Source organism: Anomalospiza imberbis, chromosome 27 (genome assembly GCF_031753505.1).
Source record: "Anomalospiza imberbis isolate Cuckoo-Finch-1a 21T00152 chromosome 27, ASM3175350v1, whole genome shotgun sequence".
Taxonomy (NCBI): Eukaryota; Metazoa; Chordata; class Aves; order Passeriformes; family Viduidae; genus Anomalospiza; species Anomalospiza imberbis.
In genome coordinates, this window is record NC_089707.1 from 5,102,132 (window position 1) to 5,128,569 (window position 26,438).

The 26,438-nt window shown below is 47.1% G+C and overlaps 1 protein-coding gene across 3 annotated transcripts; it reads left to right on the forward strand.

Annotated features, from left to right (window-relative positions):
- Nucleotides 1-361: 361 nt before the first annotated feature.
- Nucleotides 362-24,593, forward strand: SLC25A42 (solute carrier family 25 member 42). 3 transcript variants are annotated; one of them, XM_068174278.1, is made up of 8 exons: nt 362-442; nt 11,451-11,567; nt 13,239-13,350; nt 15,198-15,223; nt 17,242-17,408; nt 19,497-19,613; nt 19,951-20,130; nt 21,550-24,593. In XM_068174278.1, exons 2-8 carry the CDS (start codon nt 11,490-11,492, stop codon nt 22,034-22,036), a joined length of 1,167 nt encoding a protein of 388 aa, XP_068030379.1. In that variant the 5' UTR covers nt 362-442; nt 11,451-11,489; the 3' UTR covers nt 22,037-24,593. The 3 variants fall into 3 exon arrangements, with proteins under 3 accessions (XP_068030379.1, XP_068030380.1, XP_068030381.1); XM_068174279.1 differs by lacking the exon at nt 362-442 and having other exon boundaries at nt 11,229-11,567; nt 19,979-20,130; nt 21,717-24,593; XM_068174280.1 differs by lacking the exon at nt 362-442 and having other exon boundaries at nt 11,481-11,567; nt 19,979-20,130; nt 21,550-22,003.
- Nucleotides 24,594-26,438: the final 1,845 nt, after the last annotated feature.

The following is a 26,438-nucleotide window of genomic DNA, read 5'->3' on the forward strand; positions in this document are numbered from 1 at the left end:
GGCTCTCTGGGCTCTCGGCGGGGCCGTTCGGGGGCCCCGGTTGGGGCCGTTCGGGCTCCCCGGGCGGGCTCTTTGGGCTCCCGGCGGGGCCGTTCGGGGGCCCCGGTTGGGGCCGTTCGGGCTCCCCGGGCGGGCTCTCTGGGCTCCCGGCGGGGCCGTTCGGGGTGCCCGGGCCCGGCCGCGCCCCCCGCCCCCGCACCGGGCGCTCCCCGCCCGCCCCGTGCCGCTACCGCCGCCCCGCCGCTCGCCTCTTGCCGCGCCCTCTCCCCCATCCGATTGGTCGGCTTCTCTGCCAATCTTCGCCGCGCAGCCAATCCCCGCGCACGGCTCTGCCCCCACCGCCCCGATTGGCCGCGCCTCGGGGCGGGCCCCGCCTCCCGCGGCGCAGCGGGGGCGGCCTGGCGGCGGCGGACGCGGCCGGGACGGACGCGCGGCGGAGCCGGTGAGTGCGGGACCGGCCCGGGGCGGCCCCGCCGCGGGCACTGACGCGGCCCCCGCGCCCCGGCCTGGCTCTCGAGGCCCGGCCGGCCGCGCGCCTTCTGGCGGCGTGAGGCCGCGGGTGACATTGCCGCGGCCTCCCGCGGGGTCGCCCCGTGCCGGCCGGGCCCGCGGGGCTCCGGCGCGGCCGCCTCGGTGCGCTGGGGAGAGCGGGGCGGCGGCCGGGGCAGGGCTGAGCTGCGGGAGAGCGGCGCCGGCCTTGGCCGTGGTCACCCGGGGCCGCGGCACCGCGCGAGAGGCCCGGCCCGGGCTGCGTGAGGGCTGCGGGAGGGCTCCGGGAGGGCTGCGTGAGGGCTGCGGGAGATCTCCGGGAGATCTCCGGGAGGGCTGCGTGAGGGCTGCGGGAGGGCTCCGGGAGGGCTCCGGGAGATCTCCGGGAGGGCTCCGGGAGGGCTCCGGGAGGGCTCCGGGAGCGCTGCGGGAGGGCTCCGGGAGGACTCCGGGAGATCTCCGGGAGGGCTCCGGGAGCGCTGCGTGAGGGCTCCGGGAGATCTCCGGGAGATCTCCGGGAGGGCTCCGGGAGATCTCCGGGAGGGCTCCGGGAGATCTCCGGGAGATCTCCGGGAGATCTCCGGGAGATCTCCGGGAGGGCTCCGGGAGCGCTCCGGGAGCGCTGCGCCGCCTTCCCCTGCTCCTGTGCCGTGCTCCCTTTTCCCTGCTCCTTTTTTCCCTGCTTTCCTCTTCGCTCCTTTTCCCTGCTCCTTTTCCCCGATTCCTCCCCGCTTTCCCCGCCTGTTCTCCCCGTTTCCCGGCCCGTTTCCCGGCCCGTTTCCCGGCCCGTTTCCCGGCCCGTTTCCCGGCCCGTTTCCCCGCCTGTTCTCCCCGTTTCCCGGCCCGTTTCCCGGCCCGTTTCCCGGCCCGTTTCCCGGCCTTTCCCGGCCCCTGCTTTCCCTGTTTCCCACACTTTCCCTGCCCTGCTCGCACCTTGCCAGTCCCTGTCCGTGCCCGGCCACCCTCCCACTGTGCCTCAGTGTCCCTTTTCCTGCCCACTGTGCCTCAGTGTCCCTTTTCCTGTCCACTGTGCCTCAGTGTCCCTCTCCATGCCCGGCCACCCTCCCACTGTGCCTCAGTGTCCCTTTGCCTGCCCACTGTGCCTCAGTGTCCCTTTTCCTGCCCACTGTGCCTCAGTGTCCCTTTTCCTGCCCACTGTGCCTCAGTGTCCCTTTTCCTGCCCAGTGTGCCTCAGTGTCCCTTTTCCTGCCCTGCCACCCTCCCAGTGTGCCTCAGTGTCCCTCTCCGTGCCCTGCCACCCTCCCACTGTGCCTCAGTGTCCCTTTTCCTGCCTGCCACCCTCCCACTGTGCCTCAGTGTCCCTTTTCCTGCCCACTGTGCCTCAGTGTCCCTTTTCCTGCCCACTGTGCCTCAGTGTCCCTCTCCGTGCCCTGCCACCCTCCCAGTGTGTCCCTTTTTTTTTTGGAATTATTGCTGGATTTTTCCCCTTTTTTTTTTTATTTATTGCTGGATTTTCCCCTTTTTTTTTGGAATTATTGCTGGATTTTCCCCTTTTTTTTTGGATTTATTGCTGGATTTTCCCCCTTTTTTTTGGAATTATTGCTGGATTTTCCCCCTTTTTTGTATCTTGATTTTTTCCCTTTTTTTCCTGTATATCGGCAGATTTTCCCCCTTTTCTTGGTGTGCTGACAGATTTTTTCATTTTTTTGTGTATTTTTTCCTTTTTTTATGCATGTTGATTTCCCCCTTTTTTGTGTTTGTTGATTTTTCCCTTTTTTTTGGGGTCTTGACAGCTTCTTTCCCATTTTTTGTGTGTGTTGACAGATTTTTTCCCCCTTTTTTTGTGCATTTTGGTGACAGGAAATAAAAGGAATTTAAAATAATTAAAAATAAATTAAATTAAATAATCCCACCAACTACCTGTAGGTGATAGGAATTAAAAAGAATTTAAAATAATTAAAAATAAATTAAATTAAATAATCCCACCAACTACCTGTAGGTGATAGGAATTAAAAAGAATTTAAAATAAGTAAAAATAAATTAAATTAAATAATCTATTTAATTTAAAATAAGTAAAAATAAATTAAATAATAATTTTAAATAAGTAAAAATAAATTAAATTAAATAATCCCACCCACTACGTGTAGGTGACAGGAAATAAAGAGAATTTAAAATAATTAAAAATAAATTAAATTAAATAATCCCACCCAATACCTTTGGGTGACAGGAAATAATTTTTTTTCCCAAAAAACCAATCAAATTTAATTTAAATTTTTTTTCTGGGAAAAAAAAAAATTTCCACAAAAAATCAAATTAAAATTTAATTTTTTTTTTCCAAGAAAAAAATTATTTTTTTCCCCAGGAAATAATGAGATTTAAATTTTATTATTTTAATCAGATTTTTATTATTTTCCCAGAAAACAATAAAATTGAAATTTAATTTAATTACTATTTAATTTCTTTAACATTTATTTTATTTATCTAATTTATTTCTTTAATATGCATTTAATTACTATTTAATTTCTTTAACATTTATTTCCTTTATCTAATATTTATTTCTTTAACATGCAATTAATTACTCTTTAATTTCTTTAACATGCCTTTAATTACTATTTAATTTCTTTAACATTTATTTAATTTCTTTAACATGCATTTAATTACTATTTAATTTCTTTAATATTTGTTTTATTTCTTTAATATGCATTTAATTACTATTTAATTTCTTTAACATGCATTTAATTACTATTTAATTTCTTTAACATGCATTTTATTTCTTTAACATGCATTTAATTACTATTTAATTTCTTTAACATTTGTTTTATTTCTTTAATATGCATTTAAATACTATTTAATTTCTTTAACATTTATTTTATTTCTTTAATATGCATTTAATTAGTATTTAATTCCTTTAATATGCATTTGAATACTATTTAACTTCTTTATCATTTTATTTCTTTAACATGCATTTAATTACTATTTAATTTCTTTAACATGCATTTAATTACTATTTAATTTCTTTAACATGCATTTTATTTCTTTAACATGCATTTAATTACTATTTAATTTCTTTAACATGCATTTAATTACTATTTAATTTCTTTAACATTTGTTTTATTTCTTTAATAGGCATTTAAATACTATTTAATTTCTTTATCATTTATTTTATTTCTTTAATATGCATTTAATTACTATTTAATTTCTTTAACATTTATTTTATTTCTTTAACATGCATTTAATTACTATTTAATTCCTTTAATATGCATTTAAATACTATTTAACTTCTTTATCATTTATTTTATTTCTTTAATATGCATTTAATTACTCTTTAATTTCTTTAACATTTATTTTATTTCTTTAATATGCATTTAAATACCATGTAATTTCTTTAACATTTATTTATTTCTTTAACATGCATTTAATTACTATTTAATTTCTTTAACACTTATTTAATTTCTTTAACATGCATTTAATTGCTCTTTAATTTCTTTAACATTTGTTTTATTTCTTTAACATGCATTTCATTACTCTTTGATTTCTTTAACATTTGTTTTATTTCTTTAACGTGCATGTAATTTAATTGCTGTTTAATTTCTGTACCATTTATTTCCTTGAGTTAACGGTATTTTCCCGCCGTTTCTTTAGGCTATTTCCTCGGGGGGTATAAATTAAGGAAATAAAGGGTTTATTGGTGTTTTCCTGGGAGGGGAGCAGCTTCCAGGGGCTCCGGGCTGCGCCCCGACATAAGGCTGCCTGCGGAGAAGGGGCTCGGCAGGGCAGAGATCCTGCCAGGCTGCCCTCTGGATGACGGGAAAAATCATGGGAATGACGGGAAAAATCGTGGGAATAATCTGAATACATAATCTGAATAACGGGAATAAATCGTGGGAATGACGGGGATAAATCACAGGAATGACGGGAATAAATCGTGGGAATAATCTGAATAAATAATCTGAATAACGGGAATAAATCGTGGGAATGACGGGAATAAATCGTGGGAATAACAGGGATAAATAATCTGAATAACGGGAATAAATCGTGGGAATGACGGGAATAAATCATGGGAATAATATGAATAAATAATCTGAATAACGGGAATAAATCGTGGGAATGACGGGAATAAATCGTGGGAATAACAGGGATAAATAATCTGAATAACGGGAATAAATCGTGGGAATGACGGGAATAAATCATGGGAATAATCTGAATAAATAATCTGAATAACGGGAATAAATCGTGGGAATGACGGGAATAAATCGTGGGAATGACGGGAATAAATCGTGGGAATGATGGGAATAAATCGTGGGAATAATGGGAATAAATCGTGGGAATGACGGGAATAAATCGTGGGAATGACGGGAATAAATCGTGGGAATAATGGGAATAAATCACGGGAATGACGGGAATAAATAATCTGAATAACGGGAATAAATCGTGGGAATGACGGGAATAAATAATCTGAATAATGGGAATAAATCGTGGGAATAACGGGAATAAATCGTGGGAATGACGGGAATAAATCGTGGGAATAACAGGGATAAATAATCTGAATAACGGGAATAAATCGTGGGAATGACGGGAATAAATCGTGGGAATGACGGGAATAAATCGTGGGAATGACGGGAATAAATAATCTGAATAATGGGAATAAATCGTGGGAATGACGGGAATAAATCGTGGGAATGACGGGAATAAATCGTGGGAATAATCTGAATAAATAATCTGAATAACGGGAATAAATCGTGGGAATGACGGGAATAAATCGTGGGAATGACGGGAATAATCTGAATAAATCATGGGAATAACGGGAATAAATCGTGGGAATAATGGGAATAAATAATCTGAATAACGGGAATAAATCATGGGAATAATGGGAATAAATCGTCTGAATAACCTGAAAATATCATGGGAATAACGGGAATAAATCGTGGGAATAATGGGAATAAATAATCTGAATAACGGGAATAAGTCATGGGAATAACAGGAATAAATCGTGGGAATAACAGGAATGAATAATCTGAATAATGGGAATAAATCATGGGAATAATGGGAATAAATCGTGGGAATAATGGGAATAAATCGTGGGAATAACGGGAATAAATCATCTGAATAATGGGAATAAATCGTGGGACTAATGGGAATAAATCATCTGAATAATGGGAATAAATCGTGGGAATATCGTGGGAATAATCTGAATAAATAATGGGAATAACGGGAATAAATCACAGGAATAATGGGAATGAATAATCTGAATAATGGGAATAAATCATGGGAATAATGGGAATAATCGTCTGAATAACCTTATAAAATCGTGGGAATAATGGGAATAAATCATGGGAATAATGGGAATAAATATTCTGAATAATGGGAATAATCGTCTGAATAATGGGAATAAATCATGGGAATAACGGGAATAAATAATCTGAATAATGGGAATAAATAATGGGAATAACCTCAAAAAATCATGGGAATAATGGGAGTAAATCGTGGGAATAACGGGAGTAAATAGTGGGAATAATGGCAATGAATCGTGGGAATAATGGGAATGAATAACGGGAATAAATAATCTGAATAATGGGAATAAATCTTGGGAATAACCTGAATAAATCATGGGAATAATGGGATAAATAATCTGAATAATGGGAATAAATCATGGGTATAATGGGAATAAATCATGGGAATAACTTGAGTTAATAATCTGAATAATGGGAATAAATCGTGGCAGTAATGGGAATAAATCATGGGAATAAATAATCTGAATAACTGGGAATAAATAATTTGAATAATGGGAATGAATCATGGGAATAACCTGAGTAATGGGACTAATCACAATAATGGGAATAATCTGAATTAATAATCTGAAGAATTGCTCTTTTTTCCCCTGCCAACTTTCCCTCTGCTCCTTCCCAGCTCCCTTGGACGTATTTTTTGCTTTCTTTTTCCCCCTTTTTTCTTCTTTTTTGGCTCTTTTTTAGTTTTTTTAATTTTTTTTATCTTTTTTAATTTTTTAGCCTTTTTTTTTTGTTTTTTTTTTTGAGCTTTTTTTTTTCACTCCAAGGCTGCCAGCACATCTCCCCCTCTGCCAGCCTCAGCTGAGCTATAAATATTTAATTTAATTTAATTTAATTTAATTTAATTTATTTGAGCAGCTCAGGCTGCAGGGGGAAAGGGGTGAAAATTCCTGCAGGGTTTTCTCCTTCCTGATTTCATTGTGTGCTTTCATTAGTGGCATTAATGACATCATCAAATCCAAAAAAATCAGAGTTCTGAAAGGCAATTAACTGAATTTTGGGAGTTTAAAAGGGAATTTAACTGGCTTAAATTGGACACACGGCTTCACCCACACCTGAGCTTTTTGGAATTCCCAATTTTTGAACTGGAAATTTCCTCTTGATCTGCCCTGGCAAAACACAGAAAATAGGAATTTCAGGCAAATAACCAAATACCAAAAAACAACCCCAAACTGGGGATTAAATGTTGGTTTTTTTTCCCTAACTTCTCCATAAAATTTAATTTACATTTATGGAATTGCTGGGTATTCCCCAAACCTCCAGCACAATTTTAAATTCTTTTTATTTCTCTCCATTTTTCATCATTCCCACCCCAAAACTCCGGCACAATTTTAATTTCTTTTTATTTCTCTCCATTTTTCATCATTCCCACCCCAAAACTCCGGCACAATTTTAATTTCTTTTTATTTCTCTCCATTTTTCATCATTCCCACCCCAAACCTCTGGCACAATTTTAATTTCTTTTCATTTCTCTCCATTTTTCATCATTCCCACCCCAATTTGTGTTTATTTCTTGGTTGAGATGCTGCTCCCTGCAGCTCGTTGACCCTTCTGCTGAGCAATTAATAATTTTAAGATAATTTCAGGTATTCCAAAGATTTTTCAGGTATTCCAAAGATTTTCAGATATTCCAAAGATTTTCCAGATATTGCAAAGATTTTCAGATATTCCAAATATTTTCAGATATCCCAAAGATTTTTCAGGTATTCCAAATATTTTCAGATATCCCAAAGATTTTTCAGGTATTCCAAATATTTTCAGATATCCCAAAGATTTTCAGATATCCCAAAGATTTTCAGATATCCCAAAGATTTTCAGATATTCCAAAGATATTCAGATATCCCAAAGATTTTCAGATATTCCAAAGATACTTAGATATTCCAAATATTTTCAGGTATTCCAAATATTTTTCAGATATTCCAAAGATTTTCAGATATTCCAAAGATTTTCCAGATATTGCAAAGATTTTCAGATATTCCAAATGTTTTCAGATATCCCAAAGATTTTCAGATATTCCAAAGATAGTCAAATATTCCAAATATTTTCAGGTATTCCAAAGATTTTCAGATATTCCAAATGTTTTCAGATATTCCAAAGATTTTCAGGCATTCCAAAGATTTTCAGATATTCCAAAGATTTTCAGATATTCCAAATGTTTTCAGATATTCCAAAGATTTTCAGATATCCCAAAGATTTTCAGATATCCCAAAGATATTCAGATATCCCAAAGATTTTCAGATATTCCAAAGATACTTAGATATTCCAAATATTTTCAGATATCCCAAAGATTTTCAGATATCCCAAATATTTTCAGATATTCCAAAGATTTTCAGATATTCCAAAGATACTTAGATATTCCAAATATTTTCAGGTATTCCAAATATTTTTCAGATATTCCAAAGATTTTCAGATATCCCAAAGATTTTCAGATATTCCAAAGATATTCAGGTATTCCAAAGATATTCAGATATCCCAAAGACTTTTCAGATATCCCAATGATTTTCAGATATCCCAAAGATTTTCAGATATCCCAAAGATATTCAGATATTCCAAAGATATTCAGATATCCCAAAGATATTCAGATATCCCAAAGATTTTCAGATATTCCAAATATTTTCAGATATCCCAAAGATATTCAGGCATTCCCTGTTTTCCCAGTCTGGGGAATAATCTTTCATCCACAGCTGGACTCAAGTGTGGAGTAAATTGAAAAATGCTCCTGAGTTTTGGTGTAAAAGCGCAGGGTCTGGTACTCATCGAGCCCTAACTCCCAAAATCTCCTTTTCCAGTGATTTTCCCTCTTTTTCCCCCCCAGGGAATGCTTTGCTCTGCACTTCAGCCTCCAGATGTGTGACAGGGACTTGTGTAACTGCTATAAAAATAACCCAGGAGTGGGTTAGGGAAAAACACATTTAATCCCCAGCTTGGTTGGGTTTCTTGGGTTTTTTTTTGGGTTTTTTTTTTCCTTTTTTTGTGTTTTTCCTGGCTTTGTCAACACAAGGAATGACTGTGTGGGGAGAGATCCAAAATTCAGGGATTTAACAGAAATGTCCAGCAGCTCCACGTGGCTTTTGCTGGGTTTCGTAATGAGTGACTCGGGTTGAGGTAAATGCGAAATAATGGCTGGTTTTTAATAGCCAGGCACTGCAAATTGACACCAAAACTCTAAATTCAGACTGAATTTTAAGATAATTTTTGGGTTGTGTGGCTCCAGTGTGAATTATTGGTCAAAATAACCCCCTGACATCAGAATCCAGCCCGAGTCTGAAATGAAATCCAGCTTTGAGGCCAGCAAAAGGGAATAAAAATAATAAATAAATGCTATTTTTGCAGTGGAGCCTCTGCCTGGTGGTGTGTAAAATGGAGCATATAAACAGGTGTTTGTAGGCTCAGGCACTAAAAATAGAGAAGGAATGTGTCTGAGCAGGATAAAAGGGAATATTGTGGAGTAAAGGGATCTCATCCTCATGCAAAAATAAATCCAGCCTTTAATTTCATTTCATTTAATGAAACATCATTTAATTTGGCAAATTTCCCTTCAGGCCTCTCCTTCTCAGTCGTTCTGTTTTAAAGGAAAGTTGCACTTTGCATTGCTAAGGCCTTCAGCACGATTTCTATTTTTGTTGGGGGGAAGGAGGGATATTTTTGGCAGAGATAAATCTGATATTGTGACCTACATTCCTTTATTGCAGGGATAAAATCCCCACCTTTGATTTCCTTCACGCTTTGCCCAAAAGCAAAGGGAATTTTACGACTCGTTTTTCCAGGCCTGTGAGATAAGGAGGAGTGAGAAGGGAAGGAAATGGCTGCGGGTCATGAGAAATAATCAGAATTAATTAGAAATAATTGACTGTGTTCTTCAAGTGCAGAATGATTATGGATGATTTCTGCTCCTGGTGCTCGTGGGGTTTTTGTTGGCTTGGTGTGACGTCAGGGGGCTTTTCCTGCAGTGCTGTTCAGGTGTTACATCCCATTAAAACCTGCAGTTATCCCTCCCTGAGTTCCCAAAACACCCTCAGCAATTCCCAGGAATTGGGAATCCCTGGATTTGGCTTTTTCCAGAGGTTTGGGGAGCGAGGAGAAGCTTTGGGGTGGCCAAACTGGGGCCTCGAGGGGGACGACAAAACAGATGGAGGGAGGCAATTTCCAAGGGCCTGGAGAGGCAGGAAAAGGGGGAACAGCTTCACCCTGGCAAAGGGCAGTGTGGAATTGGGAAACTGGGCAGGAATTTTGGCTGCGTGAAGGAATTTTGGGGGTGAGGCAATTCCCAGAGCAGCTGTGGCCGCCCCATCCCTGCAGGCGCCCCAGGCTGGGTTGGAAGGTGTGGGGTGGGATGAGGTGATCCTACAAGTCCTCCCCACCCCAAAGCATCGTTAATTGTGGGGTAATTAAGGGCCTCCAGGTGTGTTTTCCCCCTTTGGAGCGAGGAGGATGAGGCTCCTTCATCCCAAATTGGTCACGCCCGAGTTCAGCCAGGGCTGAGCTTTGTGGTTGAAATCTGCTGCCAGGCCTGGCGTTAATTTATATGAGGGGAAAAAAAAGCAGCTCGGCACGTCTGAAAGGTGCTGACAAGCATAAAGCACCTGAGATTGTCAAAAAAAGGGGGGGAAAAAGAGGCTGGACATGGTTTTTATCCCCACGTAAGCAAAATGTTGTGCCCGAGGTTTTGCAGGCATCAGAGGCAGGGAAGTGCTGGGGGCAAGAAGTGCCTGAATTCAGGAATCCTCATTTCCTGATAAAGCGTTCCTTGAAGGGTTTAACTTCCGAAGTGGGGCTGTTGGAGCAGCTTGGTGGCTTAGAAAAGTGATTTTTGTCCTTGCAGAGCCCCTCCCTGAGCAGCTCCGGGGCCACCTCAGGGGTTTCACGGCAGCAATGCCAGCCCTGGATATTCCAGGCTGAAAAAGCTGCGGGATAAAAGGCAGAAATATCAGAAACTCAGAGCTAAAATAGCGAATTATTCCATTTAAATAGAATTATTCCTTCATCCACACTCTGCAGCCAAGGTCAGGCCGACCTTTCCTCTTGCAGGTTGGGTTTGGGACATCTCTCAGAGCAGGAAAAACCTGTGCAAACCGCTCTGGGAGGAAAGGGAGTCCTGGAAGGCAGCACATCAAATCCCAGAATGGCCTTTGTGGCACGTGTGAGGCACTGGATCCCTCTCTTCCCAAAAATAACCTCCCCTTGCTCGTGGCCAGCCCTAGGGACTCATTCCTTGGACTATTTTTTCCCCCTTTTCCAGAGGGTTTTAAATTTCCACCTTCCTTCTCCAGCGTGTCGTTGCTCAGCTGTCCCAAGGAGCCACCAAAATGCTCACTGGAAAAGGGCAGGATCTGCTCCTTTTCCCTGGAAATCGTGGATGTTTTGGTGTTTCTGCTCCTTTTCCCTGGAAATCGTGGATGTTTTGGTGTTTCTGCTCCTTTTCCCTGGAAATCATGGATGTTTTGGTGTTTTATGGCAGCTGAGTTCTTTGAGGGGTGGAGAAGGGTGGATATGAATGGCACAGTTTTTATCTGGCACCCCCTAAAAATCCATTTATACCTTAAAGGAAGGCAGTGGCACCAGGATCCTGGAAATGCCCTTTTTCTGGGAACTGGGAGAGGGTTTTCCCACTGAAAATGGCCCTGGGCGTGGGTCACTGCCCATCCCCGTGCTGTACCACCGGGATATTTCCCACTTTTGACCTTTTTCCTTTGGTTTTTGGGTTGCGTTTAGGAGCTGTAGCTCTCCTGGCCCCGTGGAAGTGTGACTGGTATGGGTAATGGTGTGAGAGAAGGTCCAGTGGAATTGCAGAGGGATGTGGAGCCCGTCACGGCCCGAATTCCAGCAGAGGTGAGAGCAGGGGCTGGGCCGGGTGTGCAGAGCAGCTCCAGGGAGGGAGCTCTGCCCCTCTCAGCTGAGATCCCACCTGCATCCAGCCCTGCAAGGACCTGCAGGTGCTGGAGCCAGCCCAGAGGAGGCTGCAGGATGAGCAGAGTGGGGAAAAGCTGGGAAAATTGGGGTTGTGCAGCCTGGAAAAGCTCCAGGGTCACCTAACTGTGACCTTCCAGTGCCTGAAGGAGCCACGAGAAACGTGGAGGGAGACTCTGGATAAAGGATGGAGTGCCAGGACACAGGGAATGGCTTCCGCTGCCAGAGGATGGGATGGGATATTGGGATGGGATCTTGGGTGGGATACTGGGATGGAATTCCTGGCTGTGAGGGTGGGGAGGGAATGGGATGGAATACCCAGGGCAGCTGTGGCTGCCCCTGGATCCCTGGAGGTGCCAAAGGTTGGAGAAGGGAAGCTCCAGAGAAACCTTGGAGCTGATCCCAGAGCTTGGAAGGGCTCCAGGAGAGGGATTTGGGATGAGGGATGGAGGGTCAGGACACAGGGAATGGCTTCAGAGTGGAAAAGGAGAATTTGTGGGGGATGTTGGGAAGGAATTCCTGGCTGGGATGGAATTCCCAGAGCAGCTGTGGCTGCTCCTGGATCCCTGGAAATGCCCAGGGCCAGCTTGGAGCAGCTGGGCTGGTGGAAGATGCCCCTGCCTGTGGAATGGGATGAATTTTCAGGTCCTTCCACCCCCAGCCAGCGTGGGATTTGAGCTCTGGACTCCCAAAAGCCGCAGTTTGTGCGGCCCATGGGATGTGAGGGGATCCATCCCCCTGGGGAGGGGTTGGGCATTCCCAGTGACAGCCAGGACAGTTCCCAGTCCAGGGTGAAGTGGCAGAGCTGCACCAGCACCACTCCAGGGTTTCCCTGCTCCTGGGCTGGCTGGAATCTCAGGAGGAGGGAGGTGGCTCCGAACCTTGCTGTGGTTTAGCCCAAATCCAAAGGGCTGAAGTTCACCTTTGCTTGGCTGCCCTCGCTCCCAGGCAGGGCTGGGGAGGGGGAATTGAGCTGATCCAGGGGTTTTGGGTCATAAACATTAACTCTGGGGTTGGGAAACACAAGGAAAATGTTAACTCCTCTCGTCCACAGAGTATCAAAAGTTCACACATCAAGCCTGGACTTGCTCTTGCTCCACAACCTCCACAGGGTTGGATTTTGTGGATTTTTATTTTTTTTTTTTTTTTTTTTTTCTCTCTGTGAGAGAAAAATGCTGATTTTATAAATATGAGCTGCAGCAGGACTGCCAGCAGCAAAATCCCTCTCATTCCACCCATCAGAGGGGGAAAAACTGCCTGGATTTATCCTCAGGAGCATGGGAATGACGTGGGAATAGGGCTTGGGTGCTTCTCTTCCAGAAACTTCCCCTCTGCCCATGCCCAAAAATCGTGGGGAGGGAGAAGAAAGAGAAATAACAGGGAGAATACAGCACATGCAGGAGGAATGCTTGGAATTTTGCCTCACAGCCCAACCAGCAATTCGCTGTGCTGCAAACTCAGTGAAAAACACTTTGACCCAAATCCTGACCCTGGGGTGAATGCTGCAGAAAAGGTGAAATATTCTTCCTTGTGGGATTGATTTTTATCTATTTATTTTTAACTTTCCCGCTATCCAATGCTTTTTTCCCCCAGGATAACCAGGAGAAGAAGAAAGTGCTGAACTCCCTGATGTCCGGGGCTCTGGCTGGGGCTGTGGCTAAAACTGCAGTGGCTCCTCTGGACAGGACAAAAATCATGTTCCAAGGTGAGTGCTCTGGGCTTTTTTCCCAAGTTGTTTTTGACTGTGAGCCCTTTGTGCTCATCCAGCTCCTTTTCCTGGAGATGTGGAGGCTCTGGGGAGGGGGAGCGGGGCTGGGGGAGTTCCCTGCTGCAGGCTGGGTGCCCAGATTGTGTCAGCTCTCCCCAGCATGGGAGGCAGCGGGCACTGGAGCTGCTGCATGCCTGGATTTGTGTGCCCTGGCACCCCTGAATTGTCACAGAAAATGACATTGCACTGAGTGGAACAGAGAATTTCCGTGTGTTTAGCCGGATTTGGGGATTTTGGGATCTGTTGCAGTGCAATTCCTCCAATTATCCCAAAGGGAACAGCACAGGCCTTTAATTCAGTGCACATTTGGGAAAGCCAAGAATTTTAAGCCTGGTGACGTCCCAGATTAACTGAGCTGGGCTCAGCCTAATCCCTGGCTGACATTTAATTTAGAATTGATTTTAACTCACGTGATTTTCATTCTGGGCAGAGCAAGGAGCTCTGGAGTTGCTGGGATGTGGATCAGGGAGGTTGGGATTGCCCCTGGGACCTGAATTTTTGGCTTTCCCCACCAAAACCACACACCCAGGTTCATTTTAGGGTGGAAACATCAGGAGCAGGGATGAGAGGGAAGCCACAGAGCTGGGCTGAGGCAGCAGCTGACCCAGGGGATCACCTGGAATTTGGGCAGGCCACATTCCTAAAAATCCCTGTGTGGTTCGGCCTGTCCCAGTGGCTGGAAAGGATGGGATTAAAATCTTCCAGTGGGAGCAATTTCTTGGGATTTGATGGGTTTTTTTTTTAAGGTTCTTGCTGCCCTAAGAGGTTTTATTCGCTGTCTGTGAGGAAGGAAAACATCTTTGGATCATCAGAGTGATGCCTTGAGTTGGAAATTGAGGAATGGGGCTTGGGGTAGTGGAAAGTGTCCATGGCAGAGGGATGGATGAGCTTCCCCAGCCCAAACCATCCCACAACTCAATACATTTCCCACAGCTCAATAATTTTATTAATTTTAATAATTTTTTTAAAGGAACAAAACCCCCTTGATAACCATCACCGTTCACCGAGGTGGCTTTTATTCCTTAAAAAAAAAAAAAAAAAAAAAAAAGAAAATAAAAATTCCAAATGAAAGCATTGAATTGCACAGAGGAGCAGCAGTGGGGGAATGGATTTGCATGGAATTGTTGGATACACTCGAGAGGCTCCCAAAGTCTCAGATGAGCGTGGCAGGAGCTGCAGCAGCCCCTTAATTGGAGCCACGTTTCATTAAAGCTTTCCAGCCAGGGTTTTCCCTTCCTTTGGCAGAGCTGCCAGACAAATCCTGCTGCCCAAACCCTGCCCCGTGGATTCCACGGATAAGGAGGTGCTGTCACTTTGGATGGATGCAAGGGAAGGGGGAGGGAAAAAACAGAAAAAAATCAGGGAGTTCATTTGGGTTTTGCTGGGATGGAGCTGCTCTTGCGTGGAGCTTCGCTCTGTCCTCGCTGGATTCTGGAATGAGGCTGGGATCTGGGCATGGAAATGCTCTGAAAAAGAAGTGAGCAGTGCAGTTTTGATGGTTTTTCTTTAATTAATTGTTTTTATTTATTCATTTATTCTGTGCAAACTGAATTTTCCTAACAGGCAGCGGGGAAAAAAAATTGTCTTTTGTGCTAAATTATGGGAGCATTTACGAGGCAAAGAATCTCTGTTTTCTCTTGCATTCGTTCTTTTCCTTCTATTTTTATCCCTTTAGCCAAAACACCTGTTTATATATCCCTTATTTAGGGATTTGTGGATCAGATATTTATTTTTATGTCTTGCAAGCCCTAATCTTCTTTTTTCTTGTTTGTTTTTATTTTTAGTGTCTTCAAAAAGATTTTCTGCTAAGGTGAGATGATGTCTGTCTGCTGTTGCCCTGAAGTGTTAAATTAATCTTTTGTTGGCCTGTATTTCACTTTTTTGGGGGGATTTACCAGCAGCATTCCATGAAAACATAGAGGGAAAGACTGGGAATGGTGGTTTTAATTACAGGATTAATTAGGACAGCGATTGCTGGGGGCATTCAAACTCCAGGTTGTACCTGTGACGTGACAATAAATGTGACATCACTCAGGGCTTTGGCTTTTGGGACTTTTTTAGTGGCTTTGGGACCTTTCCTGGTGATTTGGGGACCTTTTCTTTGTGTTTATAGGTCCTTTATTTTGTGTTTATGGGACCTTTCCTGGTGGTTTTGGGACATTCCGTGTGATTTTGACCATTTCTAGTGCTCATTCCTTTCCCCCAACCACACAGGAGTCGTTCCAGCATTCATTGGGAATTAAATCTGGGATCTGATCCCTCTCCTGGCTTTCTGAGTGCTTTTCCCCTGTGCATTCCAGATTTTCCACGCGTGGTGTGTGTGATCCAAACGTTCCTGCCTGGCCCCCAGGAGATGGATTTGGGTTTGGGAAGGGGTTTTGTGCAAATTGTGCCTTCCCTGAGAGGGAAAATGAGGCAGGCTGGGATCTAAAAATCCTTCCTTGCTCTTGCATGGAGCTTCCCTCTCTCCTCGCTGGGTTCTGGACTTAGGCTGGGATCTGGGCATGGAAATGCTCTGAAAAACAAGCAAACAGTGCAATTCTGATTTTTTCTTTCATTAATTTCAACTGATTTATCCATTTATTCCAAACAAACTGTGTTTTAGCGCACGTGGATGTGCCGGGGGGGCCGCGACAGCTCTGTGGGAAGGGGATCGGAGGGGTTAAGCTGTGGGGTCAGCTCTGGAGTCTGGAATTAGGCTGGGATCTGGGCATGGAAATGCTCTGAAAAACAAACAAACAGTGCAATTCTGATTTTTTTCTTTCATTAATTTCAACTGATTTATCCATTTATTCCACACAAAGTGCGTTTTAGCGCACGTGGATGTGCCAGGGGGGCTCTGGGGTGGCCACGACAGCTCTGTGGGAAGGGGATCGGAGGGGTTAAGCTGTGGGGTGAGCTCTGGAGTCTGGACTTAGGCTGGGATCTGGGCATGGAAATGCTCTGAAAAACAAGCAAACAGTGCAATTCTGATTTTTTCTTTCATTAATTTCTACTGATTTATCCATTTATTCCACACAAAGTGCGTTTTAGCGCACGTGGATGTGCCAGGGGTGGCCGCGACAGCTCTGTGGGAAGGGGATCGGAGGGGTTAAGCTGTGGGGTCAGCTCTGGAGTCTGGAATTAGGCTGGGATCTGGGCATGGAAATGCTCTGAAAAACAAGCAAACAGTGCAGTTCTGATAGTTTTCTTTCATTAATTTCAACTGATTTATCCATTTATTCCACACAAACTGTGTTTTAGCGCACGTGGATGTGCCGGGGGGCTCTGGGGTGGCCACGACAGCTCTGTGGGAAGGGGATCGGAGGGGTTAAGCTGTGGGGTGAGCTCTGGAGTCTGGAATTAGGCTGGGATCTGGGCATGGAAATGCTCTGAAAAACAAACAAACAGTGCAATTCTGATTTTTTCTTTCATTAATTTCTACTGATTTATCCATTTATTCCACACAAAGTGTGTTTTAGCGCACGTGGATGTGCCGGGGGGCTCTGGGGTGGCCACGACAGCTCTGTGGGAAGGGGATCGGAGGGGTTAAGCTGTGGGGTGAGCTCTGGAGTCTGGAATTAGGCTGGGATCTGGGCATGGAAATGCTCTGAAAAACAAGCAAACAGTGCAATTCTGATCTTTTCTTTCATTAATTTAAACTGATTTATCCATTTATTCCACACAAACTGTGTTTTAGTGCACGTGGATGTGCCAGGGGTGGCCGCGACAGCTCTGTGGGAAGGGGATCGGAGGGGTTAAGCTGTGGGGTGAGCTCCCTGCCCCGCGCTCCCGCTCTCCCTGGGCCTGCTCCCCACGGGAAGCTCACGGGCTGATTTATCCCCGCAGGAAGCGTACAGGCTGATTTATCACACCTACCTCAACGAGGGCTTCTGGAGCCTCTGGAGAGGGAATTCCGCCACCATGGTGCGGGTGATCCCCTACGCCGCCATCCAGTTCTGCGCCCACGAGGAGTACAAGCAGATCCTGGGCAACTACTACGGATTCCAGGGAAAGTAAGAGGCAGCAGGGCTCGGGATCCTGCTGGGATCCTTGGATCCTGAGGGTGGGAGCTCCAGGGTGGAAGCTGTGAGGGGAAACTCCAAGATGGAAACTGTGAGGGGAAGCTCCAAGATGGAAGCTGTGAGGGGAAGCTCCAGGATGGAAGCTGTGAGGGGAAGCTCCAGGGTGGAAGCTGTGAGGGGAAGCTCCAAGATGGAAGCTGTGAGGGGGAAGCTCCAAGATGGAAGCTGTGAGGGGGAAGCTCCAAGATGGAAGCTGTGAGGGGAAGCTCCAGGGTGGAAGCTCTGAGGGGAAGCTCCAAGGTGGAAGCTGTGAGGGGAAGCTCCAGGGTGGAAGCTGTGAGGGGGAAGCTCCAAGACGGAAGCTGTGAGGGGGAAGCTCCAAGGTGGAAGCTGTGAGGGGAAGCTCCAAGATGGAAGCTGTGAGGGGGAAGCTCCAGGGTGGAAGCTGTGAGGGGAAGCTCCAGGGTGGAAGCTGTGAGGGGAAGCTCCAAAGTGGAAGCTGTGAGGGGGAAGCTCCAAGATGGAAGCTGTGAGGGGAAGCTCCAGGGTGGAAGCTCTGAGGGGAAGCTCCAAGGTGGAAGCTGTGAGGGGAAGCTCCAAGGTGGAAGCTGTGAGGGGGAAGCTCCAAGGTGGAAGCTGTGAGGGGGAAACTCCAAGATGGAAGCTGTGAGGGAAGGCTCTGAGGTGGAGGTTCCAAGGTGGAAGCTCTGAGAAGAAGCTCCAAGGTGGGAGCTTTGACCTGGAAGCTGTGAGGGGAAAGCTCTGAGGTGGAGATTCTGAGGGGGAAGCTCTGGAGAGGAAGCCACAAGATGGAAGCTCTGAGGGGGAAGCTCCAAGGTGGAGGTTCCAAGGGGGAAGCTCTGAGGTGGAGATTCCAAGGTGGAAGCCCTGGGGAGGAGGTTCTGAGGAGCAGCTCCAAGGGGAAAGCTGTGAGAGGAAATTCTGAGGGGGAAGCTTTGAGGAGGAGGTTCCAAGGTGGAAGCTCTGAGGGGAAGCTGTGAGGAGGAAGCTCCGAGGTGAGAAGCTCTGGGGAGGAAGCTTTGAGATGAAAGCTCTGAGGGAATAGCTGTGAGAAGAAGCTCCAAGGGGAAAATCCAAGGGGGAAGCTCTGGGGAGAAGCTCTGAGGGGGAAGTTCCAAGATGGAAGCTCCAAGATGGAAGCTGTGAGGGAAAAACTCCGAGGTGGAAGTTCTGAGGTGGAAGCTGTGAGGGGAAGCTCCGAGAGGAAACTCTGAGGAGGAAGATCTGAAGGGAACCCGTGAGGGGAAGCGACGAGGGAGAAGTTCCGAGAGGATGCTCTGAGGGGAAGCTGTGGGGTGGAACCTTTGAGGGAGAAGCTCCAAGGGGGAGGAATCTGTGAGGGGGAGACCCCAAGGTGGAAGCTCCAAGGGAGAATCTGTGAGGAGATGCTCCAAGGTGGAACCCTTGAGGGGGAAGCTCTGAGGCAGAGGAAGCTGTGAGGAGATGCTCCAAGGTGGAACCCTTGAGGGGGAGGCTCTGAGGCAGAGGAAGCTGTGAGGAGATGCTCCAAGGTGGAACCCTTGAGGGGGAAGCTCTGAGGCAGAGGAAGCTGTGAGGAGATGCTCCAAGGTGGAACCCTTGAGGGGGAAGCTCTGAGGCAGAGGAAGCTGTGAGGAGATGCTCCAAGGTGGAACCCTTGAGGGGGAAGCCTGAGGCAGAGGAAGCTGTGAGGAGATGCTCCAAGGTGGAACCCTTGAGGGGGAAGCTCTGAGGCAGAGGAAGCTGTGAGGAGATGCTCCAAGGTGGAACCCTTGAGGGGGAAGCTCTGAGGCAGAGGAAGCTGTGAGGAGATGCTCCAAGGTGGAACCCTTGAGGGGGAGGCTCTGAGGCAGAGGAAGCTGTGAGGAGATGCTCCAAGGTGGAACCCTTGAGGGGGAAGCTCTGAGGCAGAGGAAGCTGTGAGCGGATGCTCCAGCCGAGCCCTGAGCCTCTTCTCCCCACGGATTTTCCCTGGGGATGGCTGGGAATGCCCAGCAGGCAGAGCAGTGCCGTTCCCAGCAGCCAGGTGGGATTTGCAGCTGCAGGTAACGTTTGGTCTCTTCTCTCACCCCGTTCCAGGGCACTGACACCTTTCCCTCGCTTCATTGCTGGCTCCCTGGCTGGCACCACTGCTGCCATGGTCACCTACCCCCTGGACATGGTCCGTGCCCGCATGGCTGTCACGCCCAAGGAGATGTAAGTGCCTCATGCACAACTTTTTGGGTTTTTTACAAGGTTACGTGGCTTTATTGCCATTTTTGGGTAATTTCTTGGTGGGAGCCTTTGGTGGGATAAAGCCCTGGGGTCTGAGAAGCGATTCAATGTCCAGAGGTGTGGATGTGGGAGGAGATGGACACTAGGAGGCCAGTTCAGGAGGCCAGCTGGATCCAGGAAGACCCAAGAGACAGCACAGCAGGGCTGTGGGAGAGCTGAAACCCCCTCTGAGCTGCCTGATGAGCTCGGAGCCGAATGAATTCCCAATTAATCCATCAGCGAGCCCTGCTGGGAACAGCCCAGCCGCTGACCAGCGCAGGTCTGCTCTCCCCGTGTCCCCACGCCAGGTACAGCAGCATTGTCCACGTCTTCATCCGGATATCCCGGGAGGAGGGGCTGAAAACCTTGTACAGGGGCTTCACACCCACCATCCTGGGCGTCATTCCCTACGCTGGCCTCAGCTTCTTCACCTACGAGACGCTGAAGAAAGTGCACGCAGGTAAATCTGGGCAGCGCTGGAGCGTGCGGGGTGTCGGAATCCTGGTGTTTGGGCGGAGGGGTCTGTGAACGAGGAAAGGTGCAGGAAGGCTGTGCCTCTCTTGTGGAGGGAAAAAGTGGAATTTCCAGGTGGAGAAGGACTTGGTAGTGCGCTGAGTTGGGAGCAAAACCTGGGGAGTTGTACCTGTGTCATGTCAGTGAATGTGACATCACTTGGAGTTTTGTTTTGTGGGACGTTTGTGGTGATTTTGGGGAACTTTTCTAGAGATTTTGGGACCATTTCTAATATTTGGGGACCTTCTCTAGTGATTTTGGGACCATTTCTAATGATTTTGCTTGGGAGCTCAACCTGAAGAACAAAAGCTAGGGAACTGAACCTTGGGAGCAAAACCTGGGGAAAAAAAAGCTCGGGAGCAAAACTCGTGGAACAAAACTTGGGAGCAAAACCTTGGGAGAGCAACTTGGGGAATAAAACCTGGGGAGCAAAACCTCAGGAGCAAAACCTGGGGAACAAAACCTCAAGAGAAAAACCTGGGGAGCAAAACCTGGGGAACAAAACCTCGGGAGCAAAACCTTGAGAGAGAAAACTGGGGAACAAAACCTTGAGAGAGAAACCTGGGTAACAAAACCCTGGGGAGCAAAACCTGGGGACCAAAACTTGGGGAACAAATCCTTGGGAACGAAACCTGGGGAACAAAACCTCGGGAGCAAAACCTCGAGAGAGAAACCTGGGGAACAAAATCTTGGGAGCAAAACCTGGGGACCAAAACCTGGGAAACAAAACCTCAAGAGAGCAATGTGGGGAGCAAAACTTGGGGAAAACAAAACCTCAGGAGAGCAACCTGTGGAAAACAAAACCTGGGGAACAAAACCTGGTGAGTAAAACCTCAGGAACAAAACTTGGGGACCAAAACCTTGGGAGAGCAACCTGGGGAATAAAACCTTGGGAACAAAACCTCAGGAGCAAAACCTGGGGAACAAAACCTTGAGAAAAAAAACCTGGGGAACAAAACTTCAAGAGAAAAACCTGGGGAGCAAAACCTGGGGAACAAAACCTCGGGAGCGAAACCTGGGAAACAAAATCTTGGGAGCAAAACCTTGAGAGAGAAAACTGGGGAACAAAACCTTGAGAGAGAAACCTGGCTAACAAAACCCTGGGGAGCAAAACCTGGGGACCAAAACTTGGGGAACAAATCCTTGGGAACGAAACTTGGGGAACAAAACCTTGGGAACAAAACCTCGAGAGAGAAACCTTGGGGAACAAAAGCTCAGGAGAACAACTTGGGGAGAAACAAAACCCGTGTAACGAAACCTCGCGAGCGCAACCTCAGGAACGAGCCCTCCATCCCTACACCCTGCACCCTCAATTCTGAGTCGATTCCAAGGATTCCCCCCCGTGTGCCCCTCTGTGTCTCCCCAGAGCACAGCGGGAAGGCGCAGCCCTCGCCCCCGGAGCGGCTGCTGTTCGGGGCGTGCGCCGGCCTCATCGGGCAGTCGGCCTCGTACCCGCTGGACGTGGTGCGGCGCCGCATGCAGACGGCCGGCGTGCTGGGCCACACCTACAGCTCCATCCTGCTCACCATGCAGGACATCGTCCGCGAGGAGGGACTCATCCGAGGCTTGTACAAAGGGCTCAGCATGAACTGGGTGAAAGGCCCCATCGCCGTGGGGATCAGCTTCACCACCTTCGACCTGACGCAGATCCTGCTCCGCAAGCTGCAGCACGGCCCCGGCCTCGAGAGGTAGTGGCTTCGTGGCCCACGTGTAGAAAGAGCAGTTTGTTCTTCCCTGGCCTCCCACGTGCTCCTGCAGCTGGGAACTCGCCCGTTTGTTGGGGTTTGTTTTTTTTTTTTTTTTTTTTCTGTTGTTCCCGGATTTTTTTTTCCCTTTTTAATTTGGAAGCCTAACCGTTCCCTGAGTGAAAAATTCCCGATCCTGCAGAGCTGAGTCCTCCTCCAAAGCAGCTGCCTCACCCTTCTGATGGACTCTGCCCCCAGGAGTGGAGCCTCCCCACCCCACCTGTGCTGCTCCTGGCTCCTCACCTGGCTCTCCGTGGGCAGATGGAAGTGGTGGATGATGGAAGAGGGGGCTTGGAGCTGTTGGGAATGAACCCCTGGATCTGGGAAGGGGCAGTTTTGTAGCTCCCTACATTCTGCCAAGTGCAATATCCCAGTGTTGTCCATAGGGAATTCCAGATTGCTCTGGGCTGTGAACGCAGAGCAGAGCAGGCCCAGGACACTACACTTGTTCCGAAAGCTGAATGTTTCCTCTGGCTGGGAATGCTGCCCTTTTCTTATGGATTTTCCTTGGTTTTGGGTTGAGCTGCATCGATGTCCCTCGTTTGTGGTGTCCCTCTGAGATTACCAAAGACTGGAGGCAGCAGAGGAGGGGAGTTGTGCGCCCTTTTATAAAGGAAATTTTCCTCTGTGTGCTGTCGGTGTCGCCGAGCAAGGGCTGTGCCTGGATTCCCAAACTGGATCCACTCCAGCTGCATTTGTGTTTTCCTTCTGTGCTGCCCTGCCCTGGAGAGGCAGCGTTTTCCAGGGCTGCATGCACTGAGGAAGGAGGTGTTCCATCCTCCAAAGCCCCGTTTGTTTCATTCAGTGTTATCGCTGCGCTATGCACCGTGTGAGAACAAATCCTGCTGCAGCCCCAGAACAAGCTGTCCCTGGGAGTGAGCCCAGCTCCTGGGCGTCCTGGCTGTCCTCTTTGGTACCTGCTGTGTGGGTCCTGTCACCTCTGTTCATTAACTCATCCCCTCAGCTGTTGTATCCCTAAAATTCCCCTTGGAATTTAATCCTTGTGGGCACCACAGCGTTGACCCTGCATTGCCAATCACTTCCAGCTGGGATTCGACAACGAACGGTCGAGAATCTCTCGGTGTTCCCCTTTCCAGTCAGTTTTCAGGGAAATAGAGATTTTTTTTTTTTTTTGGTGGATGATCCATCCCTCTGTTAAATCCAGAGGTCAGAGCAGACTTCAGACTCCTCTGATGATCAGATAACACAAACCAAGGTGGAGAAATCCCTTTCCAGGGAGTCCATAATGTAAGGAAAAAAAAGATTTACCTTAAAGCCTGTCCTTTCCTGGTTGTTCTGTACTTGAGCTGTTGTAGCTGGATGGGATGAGTGGGAATGGAAGGAATTGCACAAGGGGGCAGGAGCAGCCTTCTCCTTTCTTTTTTGTCTTTGCACTTCTTTGGAGCACGAAGCTGCTCCTGATGCCAAATATTTCCTTAGGAACCAGGGGGTGTGGGAATGGCACTGGAGTGTTGGCACACAGATTATTCCCAGCACTGGCATGGGGCAGACTGGAATTGGGGTTTAACCTCAGGAACTCTGCCCCCGAGCCCAGCAGGGCGACACGTTCCCTGATTTACCTGGGAATTAAAGATCCCTGGGGTTTTGGGAGGTGATGGCCATGAATTCTGTGTCATTTTTTTGGGCCGTGGAAAGCCCCCAGCTCTGCTTTCCCCTCGCTCAGCCCCCCCATTTCTTTTCTCCAATGGAGAAGCCAATTATCCTGCTCTTGTCCTGATCCAGAGGGAGGAATTCCCAGCAGTGTTCATGTCCCCATGTCCTGTCCCTTCCTTGTCCCCTCCCAGCTGGGAAAAGCAGGAATTCCAGCAGCCTGGGGGTGCTGACAAGTTGTTCTTTAATTAGCAGCTGCACCTGATTTAAATTCGGAATTTCAGCCAATTTCCCCACAAGTTTTGCAGGCTGGGTGTTCGTCCAGGGGCAGATCCTTGAATTCAGCCTGTGATGGTTTTGGTGCTTTTGTTTCTCTCAGAGCGTGTTGCTGCTTTGGGCTGGTTTAAAAGGCGTTTTTTTTTTCCCCTTTTTCTTTCTTTTTTTTGAATGTAGAAAAGGGGAAACAGAGTGTTCCCTTCCCTTCTCTTCTTCCCTGCATGGATTCAGGCATGTTCCAGATTTTTTTCTGAGGTGTGCTGGCCAGGAAGAACTCTGAGAAAGGGAACGACTCAAAACAGGAGTTTTTCCTTTTTTTTTTTTTTTCCCTTTTTTCCTTTCCTACAATTCCCTAATTTTTCATTTTATTCCTCTCAAATTTGATTTCCCCCTCCCCTTTCTCACGGATCCTTAAAGCATCACCACCAAATTTGTGCTTTTTGGTTTTCTTTTCCTCTCCCTCCTCCTGCTTCTTCCTGCACCTTGAGCCCCGCACTGGCACTTCGAGAAAACCAGGTCCAAAAAAAATGCACCCAAAACGTCAAAATTGCAGCTTTTTGGCATTTTTCAAACAGCCCAACCACGTTTTCCCCTCACAGCCTGGATGCTCCAGGAATTTCAGGCACCAGGGGATGGTTTTGGGGAACTTTCCTGAGCTCCTTGGCTGGTTTGGCATCTTCACTTTGTATCTTCCAGGGGCTGATTTCCCCCTTTTTTTTCCCCCTTTTCTCTTTTTTCCCCCTTCCCTCCTCTTTTTTCCTTTTTCCCCCTTCCCCCCGCTTGCTTTTCCCCTTTTTTTTTCCCAGTTTCCCCCTTTTCCTCCTTTTCTGCTTTCCCCCTTTTCCCTCTTTCCCCCTTTTCCCTCTTTCCCCCTTTTCCCTCTTTCCCCCTTTTTCCTTTCCTCCTTTTCCCTCTTTCCCCCTTTCCCCCTTTTTCCTTTCTCCCTTTTTCCTTTCCCCCTTTTTCCTTTCCCCCTTTTTCCTTTCCCCCTTTTTCCTTTCCCCCTTTTTCCTTTCCCCCTTTTTCCTTTCCCCCTTTTCCCTCTTTCCCCCTTTTTCCTTTCCCCCTTTTCCCTTTCCCCCTTTTTCCTTTCCCCCTTTTTCCTTTCCCCCTTTTCCCTCTTTCCCCCTTTTTCCTTTCCCCCTTTTCCCTTTCCCCCTTTTTCCTTTCCTCCTTTTTCCTTTCCCCCTTTTTCCTCTTTCCCCCTTTTCCCTTTCCCCCTTTTTCCTTTCCCCCTTTTCCCTCTTTCCCCCTTTTCCCTTTCCCCCTTTTCCCTTTCCCCCTTTTCCCTTTCCCCCTTTTTCCTTTCCCCCTTTTTCCTTTCCCCCTTTTTCCTTTCCCCCTTTTTCCTTTCCCCCTTTTCCCTCTTTCCCCCTCTCCTTTCCCCCCTTTCCCCCTTTTTTTTCCATGTTTCCCCCCAAAACCACCACGAGCTGCAGGGTGTCCCAGCACCGGTCACTGCCTGTGTGTTCTATGCATCTCTTAATTAGCACAAACACTGTTAATTGCCTTTCCCCGTGCCCTCACCATCGATGTGTGCGTGTCGATTTTGACGGCTTTTCTTGGATCTGGATTCTATTTTATTGCAGTGAAGACACTTTGTTATATAATGTTTATATATTTTAAGATTTGTGCCAAGAGAGGATGTATATTTAATAAAAAATATGATTGACTTCGGGGCTCTCCACGGGTTCTCGCTGGTTCTCAGGCCTGGAACATTTTGGGGGGGATTTTGGGGGGGATTTTGAGGGGTTTTTTGGGTGGTTGTGAGGAGATTTTTGGGGTTTTGTGAGGAGATTTTTGGGGGGGTTGTGAAGGGTTTCTGGAGGGTGTTTCTGAGGGCTGGGAGGGTTTTTTGGACATTATGAGGGGTTTTTGAGGGTTTGTAAGGGGTTTTTGGGGAGATTATGAAGGGTTTTTTAAGGGATTATTGGGGGGTTATGAGGAGTTTTTTAAGGGTTTGCGAGGATTTTTTTGGGGGGCTTATGAGGGGTTTTTGATGTTTTTTGGGGGGATTATGAGCAGGTTTTTGTAGGGCTCATGAGGATTTCTGAGGGGTTTTTTTGGTGCTTTTTTATGGGTTTTTTTGAGGGTTGTGCCCCCTTGACCGCACAAATCTCCTGTCGTGCTTTGGGTCAGGGCTTTGCTGGGAATTTGGGAGGATCCCAGAGGAAGGGAAGGAGCTCTGGTCCTTCCAAGGCCGAGCTGTCGCTGTCGCTGTCCCCAGCCTGGTGGCAGCAGGTGGCACTGTCGGCTTAGGCACAGCCTGGAGCCTTCCCCCGGCTCGGGGACCCGCAGCTGCTGCCGGCTTTGGGGCTTCCAGCCTAAAAACCGCTCATAAGTCCCAAAAAAAAAAACCCTCAAAACGGCCCCAAAAAACCCTCATCACCCTCCCCAAAATACACCAAAAAACCCTCACAATCCTCCCCAAAATACCCCAAAAAGCCTTCATAACCCTTCCCAAAATACCCCAAAAAACCTTCATTACCCTCCCAAAAATACCCCAAAAAACCCTCATAACCCCCCCAAAATACCCCAAAAAACGCCTCATAAGTCCCCCAAAATACCCCAAAAAACGCCTCATAAGTCCCCAAAAATACCCCAAAAAACTCACAACCCTCCC

Coding starts and splice junctions, on each gene's coding strand:
- SLC25A42 (XM_068174278.1), top strand. CDS start 11,490: ATGGGTAATGGTGTGAGAGAAGGTCCAGTGGAATTGCAGAGGGATGTG. Junction 11,568..13,238: donor CGGCCCGAATTCCAGCAGAG/GTGAGAGCAGGG, acceptor TTTTTCCCCCAG/GATAACCAGGAGAAGAAGAA. Junction 13,351..15,197: donor GACAAAAATCATGTTCCAAG/GTGAGTGCTCTG, acceptor TTTTATTTTTAG/TGTCTTCAAAAAGATTTTCT.